The following is a 17630-nucleotide window of genomic DNA, read 5'->3' as shown; positions in this document are numbered from 1 at the left end:
CCAAGCAGCGCCCTCCCGGCTCCCCCTTACACAGCGCGACTGCGCGAGCTGCGGGACTTACCTGCCCGCGGGCTGCTCCCCCTCCGGCTGGGGCGGGGGGTCCGGCCGAGGAGCGGCAGCGGCTTCGGGAGAGGCTGTCGCGCTAGACGGCGGCTCTGTCCTCGCCGGCGGGGACGCGGAATCCTGGCCGCGCTGCGGCTCCGGGGCCGACGGGGCGCTCGGGCCGCCGCCGCCCCTGCCCCCCGGCCTCACATTCGGCTTCACGCTGAGCCGGGCTCGGCGGAACATGGTGCCGGCTGCCCCCGTTCCCTCGCTCGGGGAGGGGGGAGAGGAGCGCTCGGCGCGGCCCGTGACAGCCCGAGGGTCACTCCCGCGCGGCCAGGAAAGCGCTAGAGCCGAACGTCTCGCTCCGCCGGCGCCGCCGCTTCATCTCCCTTGCCGCACACCGGGCAGAGCCTCCCGCACCCCGCCCTGCACAGAGCCTGGCGCATCCAAATGTCATCATCCTGCGACCGGCAAAGGGGCAACCACGCGGCCACGTGACGCGTCAAAAGCCCGAGCAAGTACAACGTCCTCCCCCCCTTCCGTAACCAGCGGAGGTGGCGAACACAGCTAGTAGGACGGAGCGCCGAAAGGGACAAGCTAGCGCTGCGTATCGCGAGTTATAAAGCACAGGTTAACGGGTTACCTGTTCGCATCCCAGTGGGTATGCGGGGGAGGCAGATGCACAGGGGTTCGGTAGATGAGGGAGAAGCTCGTTCCATGGCTGAGGAGCTATGGGGCCAGGAAGGAGACGGCGCACAGCTTCCTTCAGCCAAGGGACATTTCTGGAGGTGATCCTGCTCCAGCTGCTCTTTACAGGGGACGAGAGTCTCCCGTCTGTCCCCCCTACCAGTCCAGATGGAACTAACCCTAAGCCCAGTAGGAGTGACCAGCCGAGCCATTCCCCCCCCCCCCCTCCCCATCATTTACTCCTTACTGGCTGCTCTGGGCACTCAAAACAATGTGCTTGCGGGGTTTTTTTTTTTTCTGGTATAAAGCAGCTTGTAAGTAAATATATTTGAGAATGTCACAGATTTATTAACCAATTCTTATTCTTAGTAAAGTAACTTATCAGAATTTTTTTCTGCTCCTGTTTCTTGTGAGCCACCCTTAGCGGCAACCAAATGGTGCCTTCTTATGAAGTGAAATATGGCAAGGAAAGCTGAGCTGCGTAATTAAAATAATAAATTCTAACAGAGAGAACTACAATAACAGTGGCTTGTTTAGAGTTTGGTTCTATGAGGTAAACTGTGAGTTGGCTCACTGGGAAATCTCATCCTCTAGCTCATGAAGATATTTGTAGAGAATTCCAGCACCAAGTTTCTAACTTGAGCCTGTCCATTTCAACAACCAAGTGTAGATGCAGGCCTTGTGTCCTGTGGTATAACTACTTCTATACAAGTAAATAGTAGTTTAAGCAAGCATTTCCTCACTAATTCTTTCCTTGCTGCTTTTTGTAAATAAAACCCTAGGATGTTGTTTGAGCCATGCGTTAATAGGAAATTATTCTCATTATACTCCTCATTGCAGAAGTAACGGTAGTTACAATTAGGAGCTTTAATTCAAACTACCTAGTCCGTGCCGCGTGTAGCCGCGGGCAGGGAGTTCGAACTACGGGGCATTTAAAAATGGCGGCACCCGGGAACTTGCAAATAAAGCCCGGGATATTTAAATCCCAGGCTTCATTTGCAAGTTTGAATGCCTACATTAGCCACCCTTGTTCAAACTACGGTGGCAGTGTAGACATACCCTAAGTGGGGATGTGATAGAGATCTATAAAATCATGACTGATATGGAAAAAGTTAGTAAGAAAAAGTTACTTATTCCCACAATAAAAGAACTAGGGGTCACCAAATGAAATTAATAGGCAGCAGGTTTAAAACAAACAAAAAGAAGTTTTTGTTCACTTAGCGCACAGTCAGCCTGTGGAACTCCTTGCCAGAGGATGCGGTGAAGGCTAGACCTTTAATGAGGTTCAAAAAAGAGCTAGATAGATTCATGAAGGTTAGGTCCATAAATGGCTATTAGCCAGGATGGGTAGGAATGGTATCCCTAGCCTCTGTTTCTCTGGGGCATCTGGTATTGGCCACTGTCAGCAGAAGCAGACAGGATCCTGGGCTAGATGGACCTTTGGTCTGACCCAGTATGGTTATGTTCTAAACTCTGTAAAAAGAAAAGAAAAAAATGGAACAGAGGAAAACTGCCCAAGTTAGTTTAAAAAATGTTTTGAAAAATTGTTCAGATTTTAAAATAGAGTGAAAAATAGCCATAATGAAAAAGAAGTCAATATGATACTATGATGTAAACAGATAAGTTTGTATGTTCTCCTTATAATACATTTGCCCTTGTTATCTGAACAGGGACTGGGATGTTTCTGTGTTGCTGGGGAGGTATGCATGAGTCTAATTCTGTGTCCAAAGCAGGACCAATCCCAACTAAATCATCCCTGCCAGGGCTTTGTCAAGCCGAGATTTAAAAACCATTTAAAAAATCTTCCGGAATTCGGAGGAAAACGTTCGAAACCACAAGAAGGAGACTCGGACACACCCTGACTATCGTTTGAATGCGCATGTCCACAACCGCAGCACAACAGACTCACTGAAGCCCAGCCTAGCCTCTCAAAGCAGCAGCAGGCTGTACACACAGCTGGTTGCGCATGCGCATTGTTGGCGACTCTCCCACCGCTCGGTGGCTCCTATCTAAAGCTTGGGGATGAGGAGGCGGTATGGTGACGTCTGCATATTTGTGACGCCTAGAGACGTTTCCCTATATAAGGTGCTGAGGGGGCGGCGGAAGAAGGTTCTGGCAGTCGCAGTGCCTGGGTGAAGTGGTTGAGGTTCTTTTCCGTGCGCCGTGGCCGGGATCTTGCCTCGAGATGGCCCGTAAGTATCGGCCTGCCGGCCCCGCGGATGGCTGTGAGAGCGGGGCCCACCGGCTCTGGGGCGGGCCCGTCACGAGGCGCCTCTTCTCCCCGCTAAGCCCTGCAGGCTTCTTCGGCGCCATAGCGGGCCCGTCCACCCTCCAGCGGCAGGAGCGGCCGGGCCCGCGGGGTGGCGGCCTCCCTTTGATCTCCACGGTACCGGCGCGGGTGAACGCGGCGGGCCGGACTTGGGCCCGCTGGCTGTCGCACTGTGACCTGGCTCCCTGGTGACTCCGCTTGTTCCTTTCTGTAAGATGAGTGTTCCTGGAGGGAGACCTCAGTGGCTGTGAAGGTGGGGCCTGTCCCGACGGGGGTCCCCAGCCTGGGCCCACAAATCTCGTCCACCCACCTGTGGATTCTTATTCCTTCATGTGCAAAACAACTTCTATGTGCCCTGAAGTGTGTGACCGTGCACCGCCACTAGCAACCAAGCCTAGCTCCAATCAGCCTGGTAGCATTTACATTTCTGAAGCGCACAGCTTACAGAAGACAGGGGTCCCCACACTCAATGCTGTCCCTGAAGTCAGTCTGACAGGTGTGGGCAGTTTAGAGCAAAGCAGTGTTTTCTCCTGGGTGGACTTTGCAGGGCTGTGTGAGAGCCACTGGTCAGTCAAGCTAGTAACTCAAGTTTAATTGCTGGCTGTCAGGCTAGGAATGTCCTTAAATGGCTACTAACTATCTAGTAGCAACCCTGCTTAATTAATCCCTGTCAGATGGTGTCTTCATTAATTAAGCAAAATAATTGGCGAAAAAGCAAACGAAAACATAAATTGTGCCACAACTAGAAGGTGTTGCCGGAAGCCATATTGCTCAGAATTAGGTGTTGGAGTGCCATTTGACTGTATTAATGGAAAACTGGAGTACACATTATAGTAGTAATTATCAGTGACTTCATTTAAGTTGATAGAAATGTAGCTTGTGTTAGTCTGGTGTAGCTGAAACAAAACACAGGACTATGTAGCACTTTAAACAAGATGGTTTATTAGGTGATGAGCTTTCGTGGGCCAGACCCTCTTCCTCAGATCAAATAGTGGAAGAAAATTGTCAACCATATATACCAAAGGATACAATTACAAAAGAACACCTATGAAAAGGACAAATCAAATTTCAGAACAGAAAGGGGATGAGGGAGGGGGAGGTAAATGTCTGTGAGCTAATGATATTAGAGGTGATAATTGGGGAAGCTATCTTTGTAATGGGTAAGATAATTAGCATCTTTATTCAAACTTAGGTGTAAAGTGTCAAATTTAAGCATGAATGACAGTTCAGAGGATTCTTTCAAGTGTAGTCTTAAAAGGCCTTTGAAGTAGGATGTAGGTAATCAGGTCACTGAGACAATGTCCTTGTCCTTGAAGTTGTCTGTTTTGAATTTCAATTTGGGAGATGTTATATTCAGCTCCCTTTCTAAACCTGTAGCTTGGATTCACTGTAGTAATTCAAGCTTCTGAGAGAACTGGGTTAAGAGCAAACTTTCTCACAAATGCCCTCCAGCCTTAAAAGGAAGCTGTGTAGGCTTATGGCCAGTTAAATGGTGCTCTCAATCTCTTTATGAAGAGATGTGGTGTAGTGGGCACAATTTGAAGCCAGAAACAGGCATGGAGGATGTGTACTGTACCATCTCCTCCAATTCAAAAGTACTTATAAATGTAGATGGGCATGAGTATACTGCTTGTTGACTGTCCTAAAATAGCCATTGAAAAGGCACAGTGGTTCTGGAGACTTTTCTGCTATACTGAGCAATCATAGGGCACATCTGTACAGCAGGACTGAAGCCAAAATAAGCTAAACCACTTGAGCTACTAAAGTTGAAGTAGCTTTCAGCTTTTGGTGCTGTCTACATAGCAGGAAGTCTGAGAGCAGTCTTTCTCCAACTTCTCTTGCTCCTTGTAAAATGAAGGCTACAGGAGTCAGAGTAAGAATTTCTCCAGCTCAATATTATGTCGAAACAACTGCTTGTAGTGTGGGTGAGGACTGGTCTTGTGGCATAACATCAGTTCTGAAATAACACTACTATGTAGATATACCCCTAATGTTCAGTGTGTAACGAACTTACAGGTTTGGCCTGGTATGTGTAAAACTTTAATAATTGGACTAAACTAAACTTGGATTATTTTCATACTTTTGTCCCTTCATAGTGAAATCAACACTTATTGAGAGAGAAAAATCTAAACTTTCCAAACTTACTTCTAACTTAGCGTGAACTGCTTTATATATTGCAGAACTCTTCCATGCCACAAGTCTGCCTGAAGCTGAAGTGCCTAAGAACACTTTTACAAAACATTTAGGGCTGTGTCTAGACTGGCCAGTTTTTCCGGAAAATCAGCCACTTTTCCAGAAAAACTTGCCAGCTGTCTACACTGGCAGCTTGAATTTCTGCAAAAGCACTGACTTCCTACTGGAAAATCAGTGCTTCTTGCGGAATACTATGCTGCTCCTGTTCAGGCAAAAGTCCTTTTGCGCAAAACTTTTGCACGAAAGGGCCAGTGTAGACAGCTCATTTGTTTTCCGCAAAAAAGCCCCAATTGCGAAAATGGCGATCGGGGTTTTTTTGCGGAAAAGCGTCTAGATTGGCATGGATGCTTTTCCACAAAAAGCACTTTTTGCAGAAAAGCGTCCATGCCAATCTAGACGCTCTTTTCCAAAAATGCTTTTAATGGAAAACTTTTCCATTAAAAGCATTTCTGGAAAACCATGGCAGTCTAGACATAGCCTTGGGTGTTTCTACAGGGGAAAATATAAATTCTCTTTGTTAAATTTGGGAAGCTCTAGCACTTCCTTGCTTCATAGAAGTGTTGCTGTTTTGCTTTGCAGAATTTGTCTTGTGAATCTAAACTTGGAGAGAGAAACCTCGAAGAGTGGTTTTAATAATGATTTTTACTGAGTTTTGTCTTGAAGTACTATGTTACTCTGTCAGTATACAATCTTAGAGTGGAGGTAAGGAATGGCAATTGCAACACATATATAAACTTGGATATTGTGTAGGTGGGAATCAGCGTGAACTTGCCCGCCAGAAAAATTTGAAGAAAAACCAGGAGACCCTCAAGGGGAAAAGGAAAGAGGATAGTTTGTCTGCTTCTCAGAGAAAACAGAGGTAAGCTCTAGTACACAGGGAACCGATCAGAAGGATGAGTGATTCTTTAAGCTTTTGTTACAAAAATAAGCAATATGTAAATTGCCTATTTTGAACTTCTGCAAATATTTTTAATTTGCTCAGACTTGGTTTCCCCTCCAGTATTTAGAGTTTAAATCCATCGTGGGTTGATGAGCAGGCCTCAAATGCTTCTGGATTCTACTGCAATCCTTGGTTTTGACTCCTTCCTAAAATGGAAAGTGGCAATAACTCCCCAGCCACTCACTTGAGGTGCCAAAATGGAAGTTCAGTTGCACAGTCTGAATATTCTTTCTTCCTTTTTTGATTTGAGACTGAGTGTAATTCCTGGAAAATAAATTGGCACACATGATGAGACCAGACTTTGAGTACTTGCCTAAAAACAGATGGCGAGTTATATGGGCCGTGTGGTTCTCCAGCACCAGGGATGTTCGTGGCTTGGTGCTAGGTTCCATCAGGACTGCTGCCTGCATGTGTGTGAGAAGGCTCTCCCCCACCCCTGAACTGCCAGAAGGGGTGTCCCATTAAATGTGGTGCACCCATTCTCTGCCAGAGCCTGCACTCTTGTTGTATCAACCCACCAGAGTCCACACCACTACCCCACCCAAACTCCCTTTCAAAGCCTTCAGGTGAGTCATGGGGTGGGATTTGGGGAGTTGGTCCAGAGGCCTCACTTCTCTCCCATTCAGTCTGGGCACCACCAAAATGTTTGCAAACAGCTGTTCCTGCTAACCAAGCAATTAGCCATATCAGCCTGAAGAGCAGTTTTATCTAGTGGACATGAGATACTGTGAATGAGATGTGTTCATGTATGAATTGAGTCCCCTAGCATTCCTCTGAACTGAAAACAAGTGAAGGATTGTAAGGGGAAAAAACAGGAAGAGAAATGCATAACAGGGAAGACAACCTCTTTGAGGTGCATATCAAAGGTTTGCTTGAGTATATTTGAGGGGACAGAAGGGATACTCAAGTAGGGACCCTTCATTGAGAAAGAGAGCCTTCACTTCATTTAAAAGGGGTATCCAGTGGGTTTGGTTGAAAAAAGTAGCCTTTAAAGGCTACTAACTTCCTTACTCTTTGGAAAGCATGTAGTTTTGTTCATTAATTTCTCTAGCTATATCTGATACTATAGTAAAGTGACTGAGTACAGGCAGTCCCCGGGTTACGTACAAGATAGGGACTGTAGATTTGTTCATAAGTTGAATCTGTATGGAAGTCGGAACTGGTGTCCAGATTCAACCGCTGCTGAAACTCACCAGCGGCTGACTACAGGAAGCCCGAGGCAGAGTTGCTCTGCCCCGGGTTTCCTGTAGTCAGCTGCTGGACAGTTTCAGCAGTGGCTGAATCAGGACGCCTGGGGCAGAGCAACTGGGGTGCTGCCGGGTTGGTCCAGTAGCACCAAAAGCAGCGCTGTGGGACCAACTGGCAGCGCCCCAGCTGCTCTACCACAGGGGTCCCGAGAAAAGCCTGGTCTGCTGGGGGGGGGGGGGACACTAGCTGCGCCACCCCCCCCCCAGCAGACCAGGGAGTCGCAGGCAGCGGGACCGAGACGTGCCACGGTCCCGCCGCCCCGGTCCTCCGCCTCTCCCTGGTCTGCTGGGCGCCCCCCCCTCCCCCCAAGCAGACCAGGAAGATGCGGAGCAGCTTTTCTCACCCCGTAGGACACGGGCGGCGGGATAACGGCGCATCTAGGTGTCCTGCTACTCCAGTCCTCCGGGGCGAGAGAAGCCCCGTTTGTAACTGCTGATCCAACAAGTAAGATCCGTGTAACTCAGGGACTGCCTGTATTGGAAACAAAGTTAGTCTTAGTGTTAAGCAAAGTGGTGATTCTAAATCAAATCTTATGAGCTGGTGTGCAGTGTTACTTGGAGACTAGTAATCTTGTAACATTCAGAGGATGGATGCTACAGGAAACACTCCCAGGTATTCAGGCATTTGTGTGTGCCTGTTGCTGCCAGAGGCTGTTGACTTCAGGAGGTGATCCATGTCAGGCAAAGACAAGATTACTTCATGCTAACAGTGGATAGTGATGAGGTGCCTCCCACCCCTGAGTATCTCTTGGGAACCATCACAGTAAATACAATTGGTACTAAAGTAAGATCCAGGCAATATTAAATACCAGCTGCTTCAAATTGAAACTGGTCCAGCAAATCGCTATCTTCAGAGTAAAATTAGGCTCATCCTGTCCAATTAGAGGCACAGCCTCTTGATTTAAAGGGTAACAAGATGAGAAATGCTTTACTTTTGTTACAACCAGATAAGCATTTGTTCTTGATTTTACTGAGAACAAGATTCAGGGTTTATGACCTTAAATCATTTGTTGGGGCTTGATTATTTAATCAATTACATGAACTGACTATAAAATGTGGATTGTGTTTTGAGATCCATACTAAATGGTCTTGATCAGGGTGGGCAATAGGCTGCCAGTGGGCCAGATGTGGCCTGCCAAGCCACCATATCCCTTTGCTAGAACGCTTAGATCAGTTCATGTTTTAGAAAGCCAGCTGTTCTCAGCTCTGCATGGCTGAGAAGGGAAGGAGACTTCTCATGCTATTTCTAGCCCCTCCCCTCCCCCAGCAAAATCTTAGCGCCATTGGCCAATCTGTTTCCCGACAATAGGAACCAAGAACTTTTGCTGGGAGCAGGGTAGTGTGGGAAACCTTCTCCCCCTCATTCCTGGAGTGGAGCAGCAAGCCACCTTCAGCCATAGCCTGCCTCTGGCACCCCAGCCTCTCCCTTCCCCAACTCTCTGCTCTCCTCCCCCCCATAACCAAACCTTCTATCCCCCCATCTCCTGCCCCAAAAGGCCCTCCTAGCTAGGTCACATACCAAAATCCTGCATTCCAGTCCCCTGCCCTAGATCACAACTGCCTCCTTTGCCAAACTCCCTTCCACACCCCAGTCTCCCTCCTGCATACCAGTTGTTTACCCAACCTTCCTTTTGCACCCAACCTCCATTCCAGACCCCACTAATATCCCCCTCCATTAATATCCTGGAAGAGTACAGCCTGCAACCACTCTCCAGAATCTTGGGAGTGACCTCTATGGAAAAACTATTGACAGTGCCTGGTCTTGATGATCAGTTTTCTGCCAATTATTGGCAAACTCAAAATTATAAGTACTTCAGGTAGGGTTTAAATGTTGGTCCTTGATTTCATGTATAGTATGTACCTTCTGCTGTAGCAGTATCGTACTAGAACTTCAGTGTTACTCTGGAAATCTCTCCATAGAGAGAGGTGTATAAAACGCAGGCAAATAGACTTGGTATGTGGGCTAATGCTCTGCAGAGCCATCAGTCTATTGTCCTGATGAGTATTTAAGCTTAGATATTGGTCCACTGTGTGACCCACACAAATTTCTCTAACCCTTCCACACTGTAGGGACACACCTTTACTCAGTTCCTAGGGCTCAAGGTGGAACCCTGTTAATTTACACACCCACCCTTATCCAATTCCTAGGGCTCAGGGCACAACTTCCTGTGGGTTTTGCAGCCGCTGAAAGAGCCTCAGTGATCTCCTTATCCTCTATTTATTGACAATTCCCAAACAAGCAGAATACACGTGCTAAGCACACAGGCTACGTCTACACTGGCCCCTCTTCCGTAAGGGGCATGTAAATTTCAGCAGTCGTCGTAGGGAAATCCGCGGGGGATTTAAATATCCCCCGCGGCATTTAAATAAACATGGCCGCCGCTTTTTTCCGGCTTTTAAAAAAGCCGGAAAAGAGCGTCTAGACTGGCCCCGATCCTCCGGAAAAAGCGCCCTTTTCCGGAGGGTCTTATTCTTACTTCAAAGTAAGAATAAGACCCTCCGGAAAAGGGCGCTTTTTCCGGAGGATCGGGGCCAGTCTAGACGCTCTTTTCCGGCTTTTTTAAAAGCCGGAAAAAAGCGGCGGCCATGTTTATTTAAATGCCGCGGGGGATATTTAAATCCCCCGCGGATTTCCCTACGACGATAGGTGAAATTTACATGCCCCTTACGGAAAAGGGGCCAGTGTAGACGTAGCCAGTGTGTCATTATCACTCTTCCTGATAGATAGGAAGACTTCCCCCCTGTTGGCCAAGCAGGGTCAGTCTCTCTGGATCTTAGCTGCTGCACATCTGGGTTGTGCAGGAGAGTCCTGGCTGCTCTTACCTTAGGCTGGGTCTTGGAGGTGAGTTCTTCTTGGGAGTTCCTTGTCTCCCTTTGGTCGTCTTCCAGCCTTTTGCTTCCTTATTTCTGCTTCTGTTACTTGGGATCTTATCTCCTTCTTGGACCCCAGTTCATATACTGAAACCTGAGTCTTGCATAGCTGTAACTTAACCAATCATTTTAGTAAAACTTTACTGACCAATAATTATCTAACCAATCATACCCCACCACCTTAATTGATTTACACCTAGCAAAATTAATTATACAACAGTTACAAACCAGACAGATCACACAGACAAACAATAGGAAATTGTAATGACAATGATCATAGAATGAGGATTCCACAACATTGTCTATTGCTAAGCAGTTTCTTGCCAGGCAGAATGGGGTTACTTAAGTTTTCTTTACCCATCTTGAGATCTGTTTCCCCCATTTGGTAACAGGGAGCTATCAGGGCAAAATCCCCTCCTTACAGCCTGGTGTGAAACTTTTTAATACAAAATAGATGGAATGTGAGTGATTCCAGGCCTTCCATTTAATGGCTGCTGCTCTGACTGAAGAAGGTGGCTTTGGTTCAGGCCTAGCAAAGGCCTTCAAACGTGGCTACAGAAAAGCCATATTGTTAGAACTGTATGCCGATCCATTTAATTTTTGTTCCATTTTTGTTTTAAGCAATACAATAACCAGTAGACAGTAAGATGAAGCCTAATAATGGTGAAGGAATACTTTCTATAGCTTGCAGTATTCTAACTCCATCTGTCTTTTTTTTTTTTTTTTTTTACAGAGACTCTGAAATCATGCAGCAAAAGCAGAAAGCAGCTAACGAGAAGAAGTCTCTGCAGGCAGAAGCAAAATAAACTGGCTACATAAATGACAATGTTCCAGTACACACAGTTATAGGGCGTAAAAGATCAGACTTATTTGTAAAAGTAGCCTACCATTAAATGGTTAATGTTTATCTTGTACATGCAGACTTGTTCAATTTGCACTTATTTAGAACTTTGGCTATCAAGCTAAATCATGACTTAAGTTACCTGAAATACCTGTTTTTAAATTGCAAGTGTTCTTCAGTATGGTAACTAACATAGTTTAGTCGGGGATGGGCAATTTTTTTTGGGGGGGGGAGGGAGGAAAGCACTTGAAGATTTTTTTTTTCAAGTGGTCAAAGGGCCTCAGGCGGAAGGGGTGGGGCCTTTAAATAGCAGGAGTTGAAAGAGCTTGTGCCTTCCCTGTGCTCCCAGACATCATGTTAGTAGGAGAGCTGCGAGCCCTTTCAACTCCTATTTAAAGGGCTTGCTGCTAGCACATTGCCTGGGAGCCAGGAATGCACAAGCCTTTTCAGCTGCTTCTATTTAAAGGGCTCTCACCTTCCTTGCAGCTGCTGTTACCTGGAGAAAGTGTGAGCCCTCTAAATAGAAGCAGTTGAAAGGGTTCACCACATCCTGGGCTCTCAGGCAGCATGTTAAGGGGCGGGACTGGGAACTTCTACATGGGCTGGATCAAAGAGCTAGATAGGCCAGATGCAGGCTGATGGCCTTTTGCCCACCCCAGTTTTAGTAGTAGCTTAATTGCATATTTTACTAACAATGTTGGCTTCACTGAATGGCTTGTGTGACTAAACAATTAAACCTATAGTTTTACCAGATAGACTTGAAAGTTATGAATATGGTTAACAGACATTCAAAGTGGTACACTAATTTAAAAGTCCAGTACCTTTGTACAATGCATTCAGACTTGTAAAGGTCTAAACTGTAAATCTCATCTTAAATTATTTTTACAATAAAATGTTGCATGAAGTGTAAACTTGAAATGGTACCTACTTTATCCCTCTTGCTAGGCTTGAATTAAAAAACTAACTTAAAGTGCAGCTTTCTCAAACAACTAACTTTCAAAAGACTCTTAAGCTGATGTAGCTCATTTAATGAATCTTGTAACTTTTCCCACAGTACATCTACTTGCAAGCTTTTTTACTTCAGCCTCACTTAGTTAAAAATTGTCTGGGTGGGAAGGGCAACAACCTCATAACCACAGATGTATGGTCTTAACTCCATGGATCATTGCCTTTCAGCTGAGGATGCTCAGATCTGTCAGCTAGCCCTTTCATTAATATGAAACTGTTACATTTCATTATTTAGACTAATTTGGAAAAGTAATTGAAGGGAAAAGACTCTTTAAACATGCTTTGAACTATTGATCCTTTCTCCTCATTTGGCATTTTTGTATGTATTTACAGTGAGGTTAACTACTTGGGGCAGTGAACTGAGTGCCAAATGAACTCTGGCAGAGTAGCTGGGAGAGGGTGTGTTAGGCAAGGTGTGCTTTGAGGAACTTAAAGCTATTTTTTCCAATACATGCAATGCGCAGGTAAAATCATCAGGCTACTTTCACTGTTTCCTCTGCATTGTACATGTCCCTGATCTAGATGATACAAACTCTAGTTTCCTTTTGATTCCTAAGTGTATAGTCAAAGCTACCAACTACACGCGAGCTTGCTCTTCAGTCTGCCTTCCACAAGGCTATTAATTCAGACAGGCTTAAGCTTAATTTAAAAGAGCTTGATCTGAATTAAAATGTCTCATGTGCAGAAGAAGCTGAAGTAAAACATACAGTGCAGTGAGCTTCATACCTTACTATGCTTATGTGTCATAGGACTGGAAATGTGTATCATACTGGTGTGAGGAATTAAGCTTAATTCTTGCTTTGATGGAACAAGTACTTTGCAAATGAGAAAGGTAAGTACAGTAAAACTCCAATAGTCCGGCACTCCTGATAGTCCGGCATCAATGGCAAGAGTCTAGTGAGTGAGCTTCGGCAAAAAATGAGTTCTAAGGTGGCAGCAGCAGCTGAACTGAGCAAAAAGGGTAAAAAATGCTTCAAACTAAAACATTACAGTATGTACAATAAAAAGGGTTAAGAACACTTTATATACAGTATATATACTGTATGAGGGAAGGACTAAAGTAATAGTTGTGGAAATATATTCAACTGGCACAAAGGTTGCAAGTCCCATACTTTGTGGGAGTTGCATGCTCCCAGCTGGTTAATAGGATAACTTGCAGCTGTTCCGCCATTGTTATATTGATTCTGGGGTGCAATACAAGAAAAACTAGTGTCAACAAAGCTATAAACATGCTGCTATGCATATGGAGACGTAGTGTTCCCTATGTTTTTTTCCTGAGATATAAAAATGGTGTAATGAAACTTGCTAGCTCAGAACTGCTGGGCAGGGTGGAAGTTCCCACAGCAGTACTAATAAGGCAAGTGTGATCAGAATTAATATTCATAATAGGGGTTAAGTAGGTCTAGTACCTGTTAGGACAATCATGAGGTGCAAAATTCAGTACTGGAAAATGTTTGCAAAAGTAAAACAGGCATTAAGTTACAGCACTTTACAACTGCATAATGCACTTTCATAGTGTAGAAATGAGCTACACTTTCATGGTGTATATGATACTCACCTTCAATTCACTGGTTAACAGGCAGCAGGCCTAAATAGAGGCATAAACATGGAAACAGCAACAGGCCTGGAATCTAGTGAGCAAGACTTTGGTTCAGTAACACAGGAGCCAAGAAAGAGGCCCTATTGATAATTGTGTAAGGTAGGTAGAGCAGGGAAGGACACAGAGGCACCAAGTACAGACTAAGCTTTTTGGTAACTGGGTTTGGTTCTTTAAAGGATTTGAAACCACAGATAGAGGAATACTTCTTTTTAGGGTCAAAGTTTTTTATTTTTTCTATTTACTTTATAATTTTCCATTTAAATCAATTCGCTATTTTTGATTCTTTTAAGACAATATAATATACAAAGAAAGTAGAAAAACAGTACAGTAAAAAAACAAGTTCTCCTACAGATATACCCTCCTGATTTACCTTTAAACAATTTATGGAGTTAACAATTATATAATACTCACGTTAAGAAAGATAAGCATTGCTTAGATTCAGGAGGCATTCTTTTCTTTGTTTTTCCTTTCTTTGGATTTTTCGTTGCAAGTTACGACCGGTATTCGTTCCCCTTTTGGCGCTTATGTGCAGCAGTGAGATTCAGCGCCGGGGAGGGAGCCCTGGTTGATCAGACCTGGCTTTTTGGATTCACAACCCGTCTGCTCTTGGTCTGTTTCAGCCCACCTTATATACCCTGTTTCAGTATTTTGGTACTCCTCCACTTGCCTGACAATTGCTGACATTAGATTTTTGTCTCATTCTGCCCCTACAAAAAACTTTCGTCTGCTCCATTTGGGGTAATCTGCACTTTGTTGCATACTGCTGTCTGAGTGAGTTACTTCCCTAAAAGCAGGGTTATTGTTGGTCAACCAATCAAATTTTGTTTTTCTCCTGTATCTGAGTGCTGCCTTTCCTTTCCACTTACAATTAAACTGGTGCTCATTTGACATATTCTGGGTAGGCCTCAACACAACCCTTTCACAAAGCCAAATGGCAGTAGCAGAACATCTTAAGAACTGTCTTCATACAAAGACTCCCCAAAAACTAATGCACATACTGACCTAGGTTCAGGACCAGGTCAAGATTGACAGCATGCAGGCTAGTAAATAAGCCCCCCTTATGTAAGGTGAGGGGTGGTAACTAGGCAACAGAGGGTGGTAACCTGGTATGTAAATAAATGATATAAGTTGTTTGTACATGCCTATAAAAAGACCACAAATGAAGCACACTGGCTGAGCTGGGGAGGGGGCACGCTAGCCACCTGAACGGCAAGTGTCATTGCCTAAGACTTACAGAATGCACAGTGGCTTAACTCTGACTAACCACTGTTAATATTTGTTATCTGCCAATAGGCCTGCTTGGGGTTGGTACCTTGTAACTGCAGGCCAAAGGTGCAGTGGTGTAGCATTGTAGGATCTCTGCTACCAACTGTTAGACCTTGGCATTTGACAATAAACCTGCTTGATTGATTTCAAACCTTACTTGCATCTGTCGTTTCCGGGGGCTCTCAGATCTCCTGTGTTGACCGAAGTGCACGGGGTCTAACACTCTCAATAAAGGGAGCACTGAGTGTTACGCATGCAGCCGAAAGATTATTGTCACCAAGGGAGTAGAGGTCCTGGCAGGAGCATGCAGGGATGACCCTGATAACCCTGACCAGACAACATTGAACTGCTGCTACTACGGACCACCAAAGTACGACAATACCTACCACAGGCATACCAGTTGAATTTTTCCCTGGGTTGAGGTACACTCATTGCCTTGTAAATATAACACAAGATTTTCTTACACAACAAATATTTTCTGAACTGAACTGGGCCTTGGTTTCTTGTAAGGATGCTTGCAGTTAATGTTATCAACTACATGCAACACTTTCTTATCCCCTCCCCAAGTAAATTGTGTGGTTCAGTAATGCCTTGGTCTGGAACCTGGTATCATCCCCTGCTGGTGTGAGCAGTTAAGAACTGGCGTGCAGCCAGGAACACTGGCTCAGGCTGGGACCCAGCATCAACCCTTGCTTCAGCTCTGTATTACAAATGCTTGTAGTGCAGAGCCGCAGCAGGGGTGGACATGGGACCCAGCAAGAACTGGGATAGAGTGGAAGTAATGCTACCCCTTATTGACCCATCATGTAGTTGACAAATTTTGTCAACTACACAATTAACAAATTACACACTTAACAGCCCTAGCCTCTTGAGCTTTGGTTTTGGATTCTTGCACTAAGATAGAGCTACTCAACATGGGACCTGCGTTCCGTTTGTAGCCCATGGTGCAGTTTGTGTTTATTCAGGGCTTAACTTGTGGGCCTGCGGCTGGGAGCTAAAACAAAAATGTAGTCAATATAAGGGTCTTCTGTTGATGCATGCTTTAGTAGTTAAAAATATCAGCAGAACTGACTTAAATGGGGCTTGTGTGTTGAATAGTCTTGCCTTATTCTTTGTATTCATGGCCCTCTGTGGGAAAGACAGTGTTTCATGTATACGCAACCACACTTAAGTTGCGGCCCTCGGTATGTGCTATGAGCATCATTGTGACTCCCAGGCCTTCCAAAGTTGAGTAGCCCTGCACTAAGATGTCTGTTTTGCTCTTTAGACGCTTATGGGACAATCAGTATTTTCCCTTGAATTACCTCTCTTTTCCCTACTTAAAATCGTGCACTTTAAGCCTTGTCATCCATTTAGTCTTTTCTGCCAGAAGAAAAAACAACCTATGCAAGGGCACTTGCCTGCTGCGTCAGTGTGTGCTCTTGTTTCTTATGCAGAAATCACGTTTAAGTGGGAAATTAACAGATAACCCCCGGTCGTGTGGCATGTGGGGTTAGAGACAGAGTGGAGGAGGAGGAAAGCGAGAGACGAGCCTTACATTGGAGGAGTCAGCTAAAGCAATGGCAGCTCCTCTAGCCACTCCAGCACTGCTATGGGAGAAGGCACCGGAGTAGGAGGAGCGGCTGCAGCTGTAAGCGGTGGGAGGGGGGCAGCAGGCAGCCCGCTCCCGCCCTAGTAAGGGGGCGGTTCAATGACAAAGGGACCGAGGCAGCTGCCGGAACCAATCAAGCTCCGCCCTTCAGGGTGCTGGGCCGCGCATGCGCGCTGACTGACGCAAGTGGCGGTCCCCAGCCGGCCCAGGTTTCGCTATGGCAGGCCCTGGCGGGGCCGAGGCGGTGCTGTTTACACGCGGCGCCGGGCAGGTAAGGGGGGCGGGCAGGTGCCCTACTCACGGGCAGGAGTTTTTTCTCCCGGGGCGGTGCTCGGGGCAGGGCGTTCCCTCCGCAGCCTGCGGCTAGGGCCAGGGGCCGCGTGGCTGGGCCGGGCCTGGTGCCTGGCAGCTCCCGCACCCGGGCCCCGCTCCGTGCGGCGAGCGCTGCCCGGGGACCGTTAGCGGCCTGGGCGGGTTTTCACCCCGTCCAGTCTCCCGGCCCGAGCGCGCGTGACCCCGGGGCGTGGGGGGGGGGGGGGAGGCTGAGCCGGGCGGGTTGCACGTGGTGGTTAAACTCCCTGTCTCCTCTCGCGCCACAGAGCGACGATTCGGACATCTGGGATGACACCGCCCTGATAAAGGCGTACGACAGAGCGGTGGCCTCGTTTAAGGTACTGGGCTCTCCCGCACCCCTCCTCTCCCACCCAAAGCTGCTTCTCTTTGCTCTGCATGGCCCAGATCAGCGCGGGCGGGGAGCTTCGTGCGGGATCGGGACCAAAGGTGCCTCTGCAGTTCCAACGAAGCTTTGAATTGCTGGACTGAGAGGGGCACAACTATCCTTGACGGCCTCCGAAGGTGGGCGCTGATACTCTTCAAACTGGGAATTATTGTTCCTGCAGCTTTTTTCTTTTTTAATGGGGGGAAGATTTCTTCCCATCCCTTTGTTACAGGCCTGAACTATGCTTAAAATTTAGATCAGCATAATTACATTGCTCAGATTATAAAAAACAAACATTTTTGGCTCTATACCTATACCAGCCTAATTTCTGGCATTATGAGAAGTATATCTCTG

General features: G+C 46.3%; 3 protein-coding genes across 9 annotated transcripts in view; 2 read left to right on the top strand and 1 right to left on the bottom strand.

Annotated features, from left to right (window-relative positions):
- The window catches only part of BDP1 (BDP1 general transcription factor IIIB subunit), a 91519-nt gene extending 91000 nt beyond the window's left edge, over window positions 1-519 (bottom strand). For all 3 annotated transcript variants that reach the window (XM_075932237.1, XM_075932239.1, XM_075932238.1), the window contains exon 1: window positions 62-519. In XM_075932237.1, the coding sequence (XP_075788352.1) occupies window positions 62-288 (227 nt within the window). In that variant the 5' untranslated portion in view covers window positions 289-519. The remainder of the gene's footprint in view (window positions 1-61) is intronic.
- A 2249-nt stretch (window positions 520-2768) lies between these two features.
- Window positions 2769-11166, top strand: SERF1B (small EDRK-rich factor 1B). The gene is made up of 3 exons (XM_006124303.4): window positions 2769-2924; window positions 5945-6053; window positions 10986-11166. Exons 1-3 carry the CDS (start codon window positions 2918-2920, stop codon window positions 11056-11058), a joined length of 189 nt encoding a protein of 62 aa, XP_006124365.1. The 5' UTR covers window positions 2769-2917; the 3' UTR covers window positions 11059-11166.
- A 5503-nt stretch (window positions 11167-16669) lies between these two features.
- LOC102458766 (survival of motor neuron protein-like) overlaps window positions 16670-17630 on the top strand; it is a 50423-nt gene continuing 49462 nt past the window's right edge. For all 5 annotated transcript variants that reach the window (XR_012904835.1, XR_012904834.1, XM_075932236.1 and 2 more), the window contains exons 1-2: window positions 16670-16829; window positions 17158-17229. Coding sequence is in view for 3 of the 5 variants with exons in the window: in XM_075932236.1 (XP_075788351.1) it covers window positions 16776-16829; window positions 17158-17229 (126 nt within the window). In the remaining 2 variants the exon portion in view is untranslated. The remainder of the gene's footprint in view (window positions 16830-17157; window positions 17230-17630) is intronic.

This window comes from Pelodiscus sinensis, chromosome 6 (genome assembly GCF_049634645.1).
Source record: "Pelodiscus sinensis isolate JC-2024 chromosome 6, ASM4963464v1, whole genome shotgun sequence".
Lineage (NCBI taxonomy): Eukaryota > Metazoa > Chordata > Testudines > Trionychidae > Pelodiscus > Pelodiscus sinensis.
The sequence above is the reverse complement of the archived record's forward strand: the minus strand, read 5'-3'. Positions and strand labels throughout refer to the sequence as shown.

Bases quoted from the DNA above. Each gene is read 5' to 3' on its own strand.
- SERF1B (XM_006124303.4), top strand. The intron at 6,054-10,985 runs GTAAGCTCTAGT...TTTTTTTTACAG, and splicing joins GCTTCTCAGAGAAAACAGAG to AGACTCTGAAATCATGCAGC.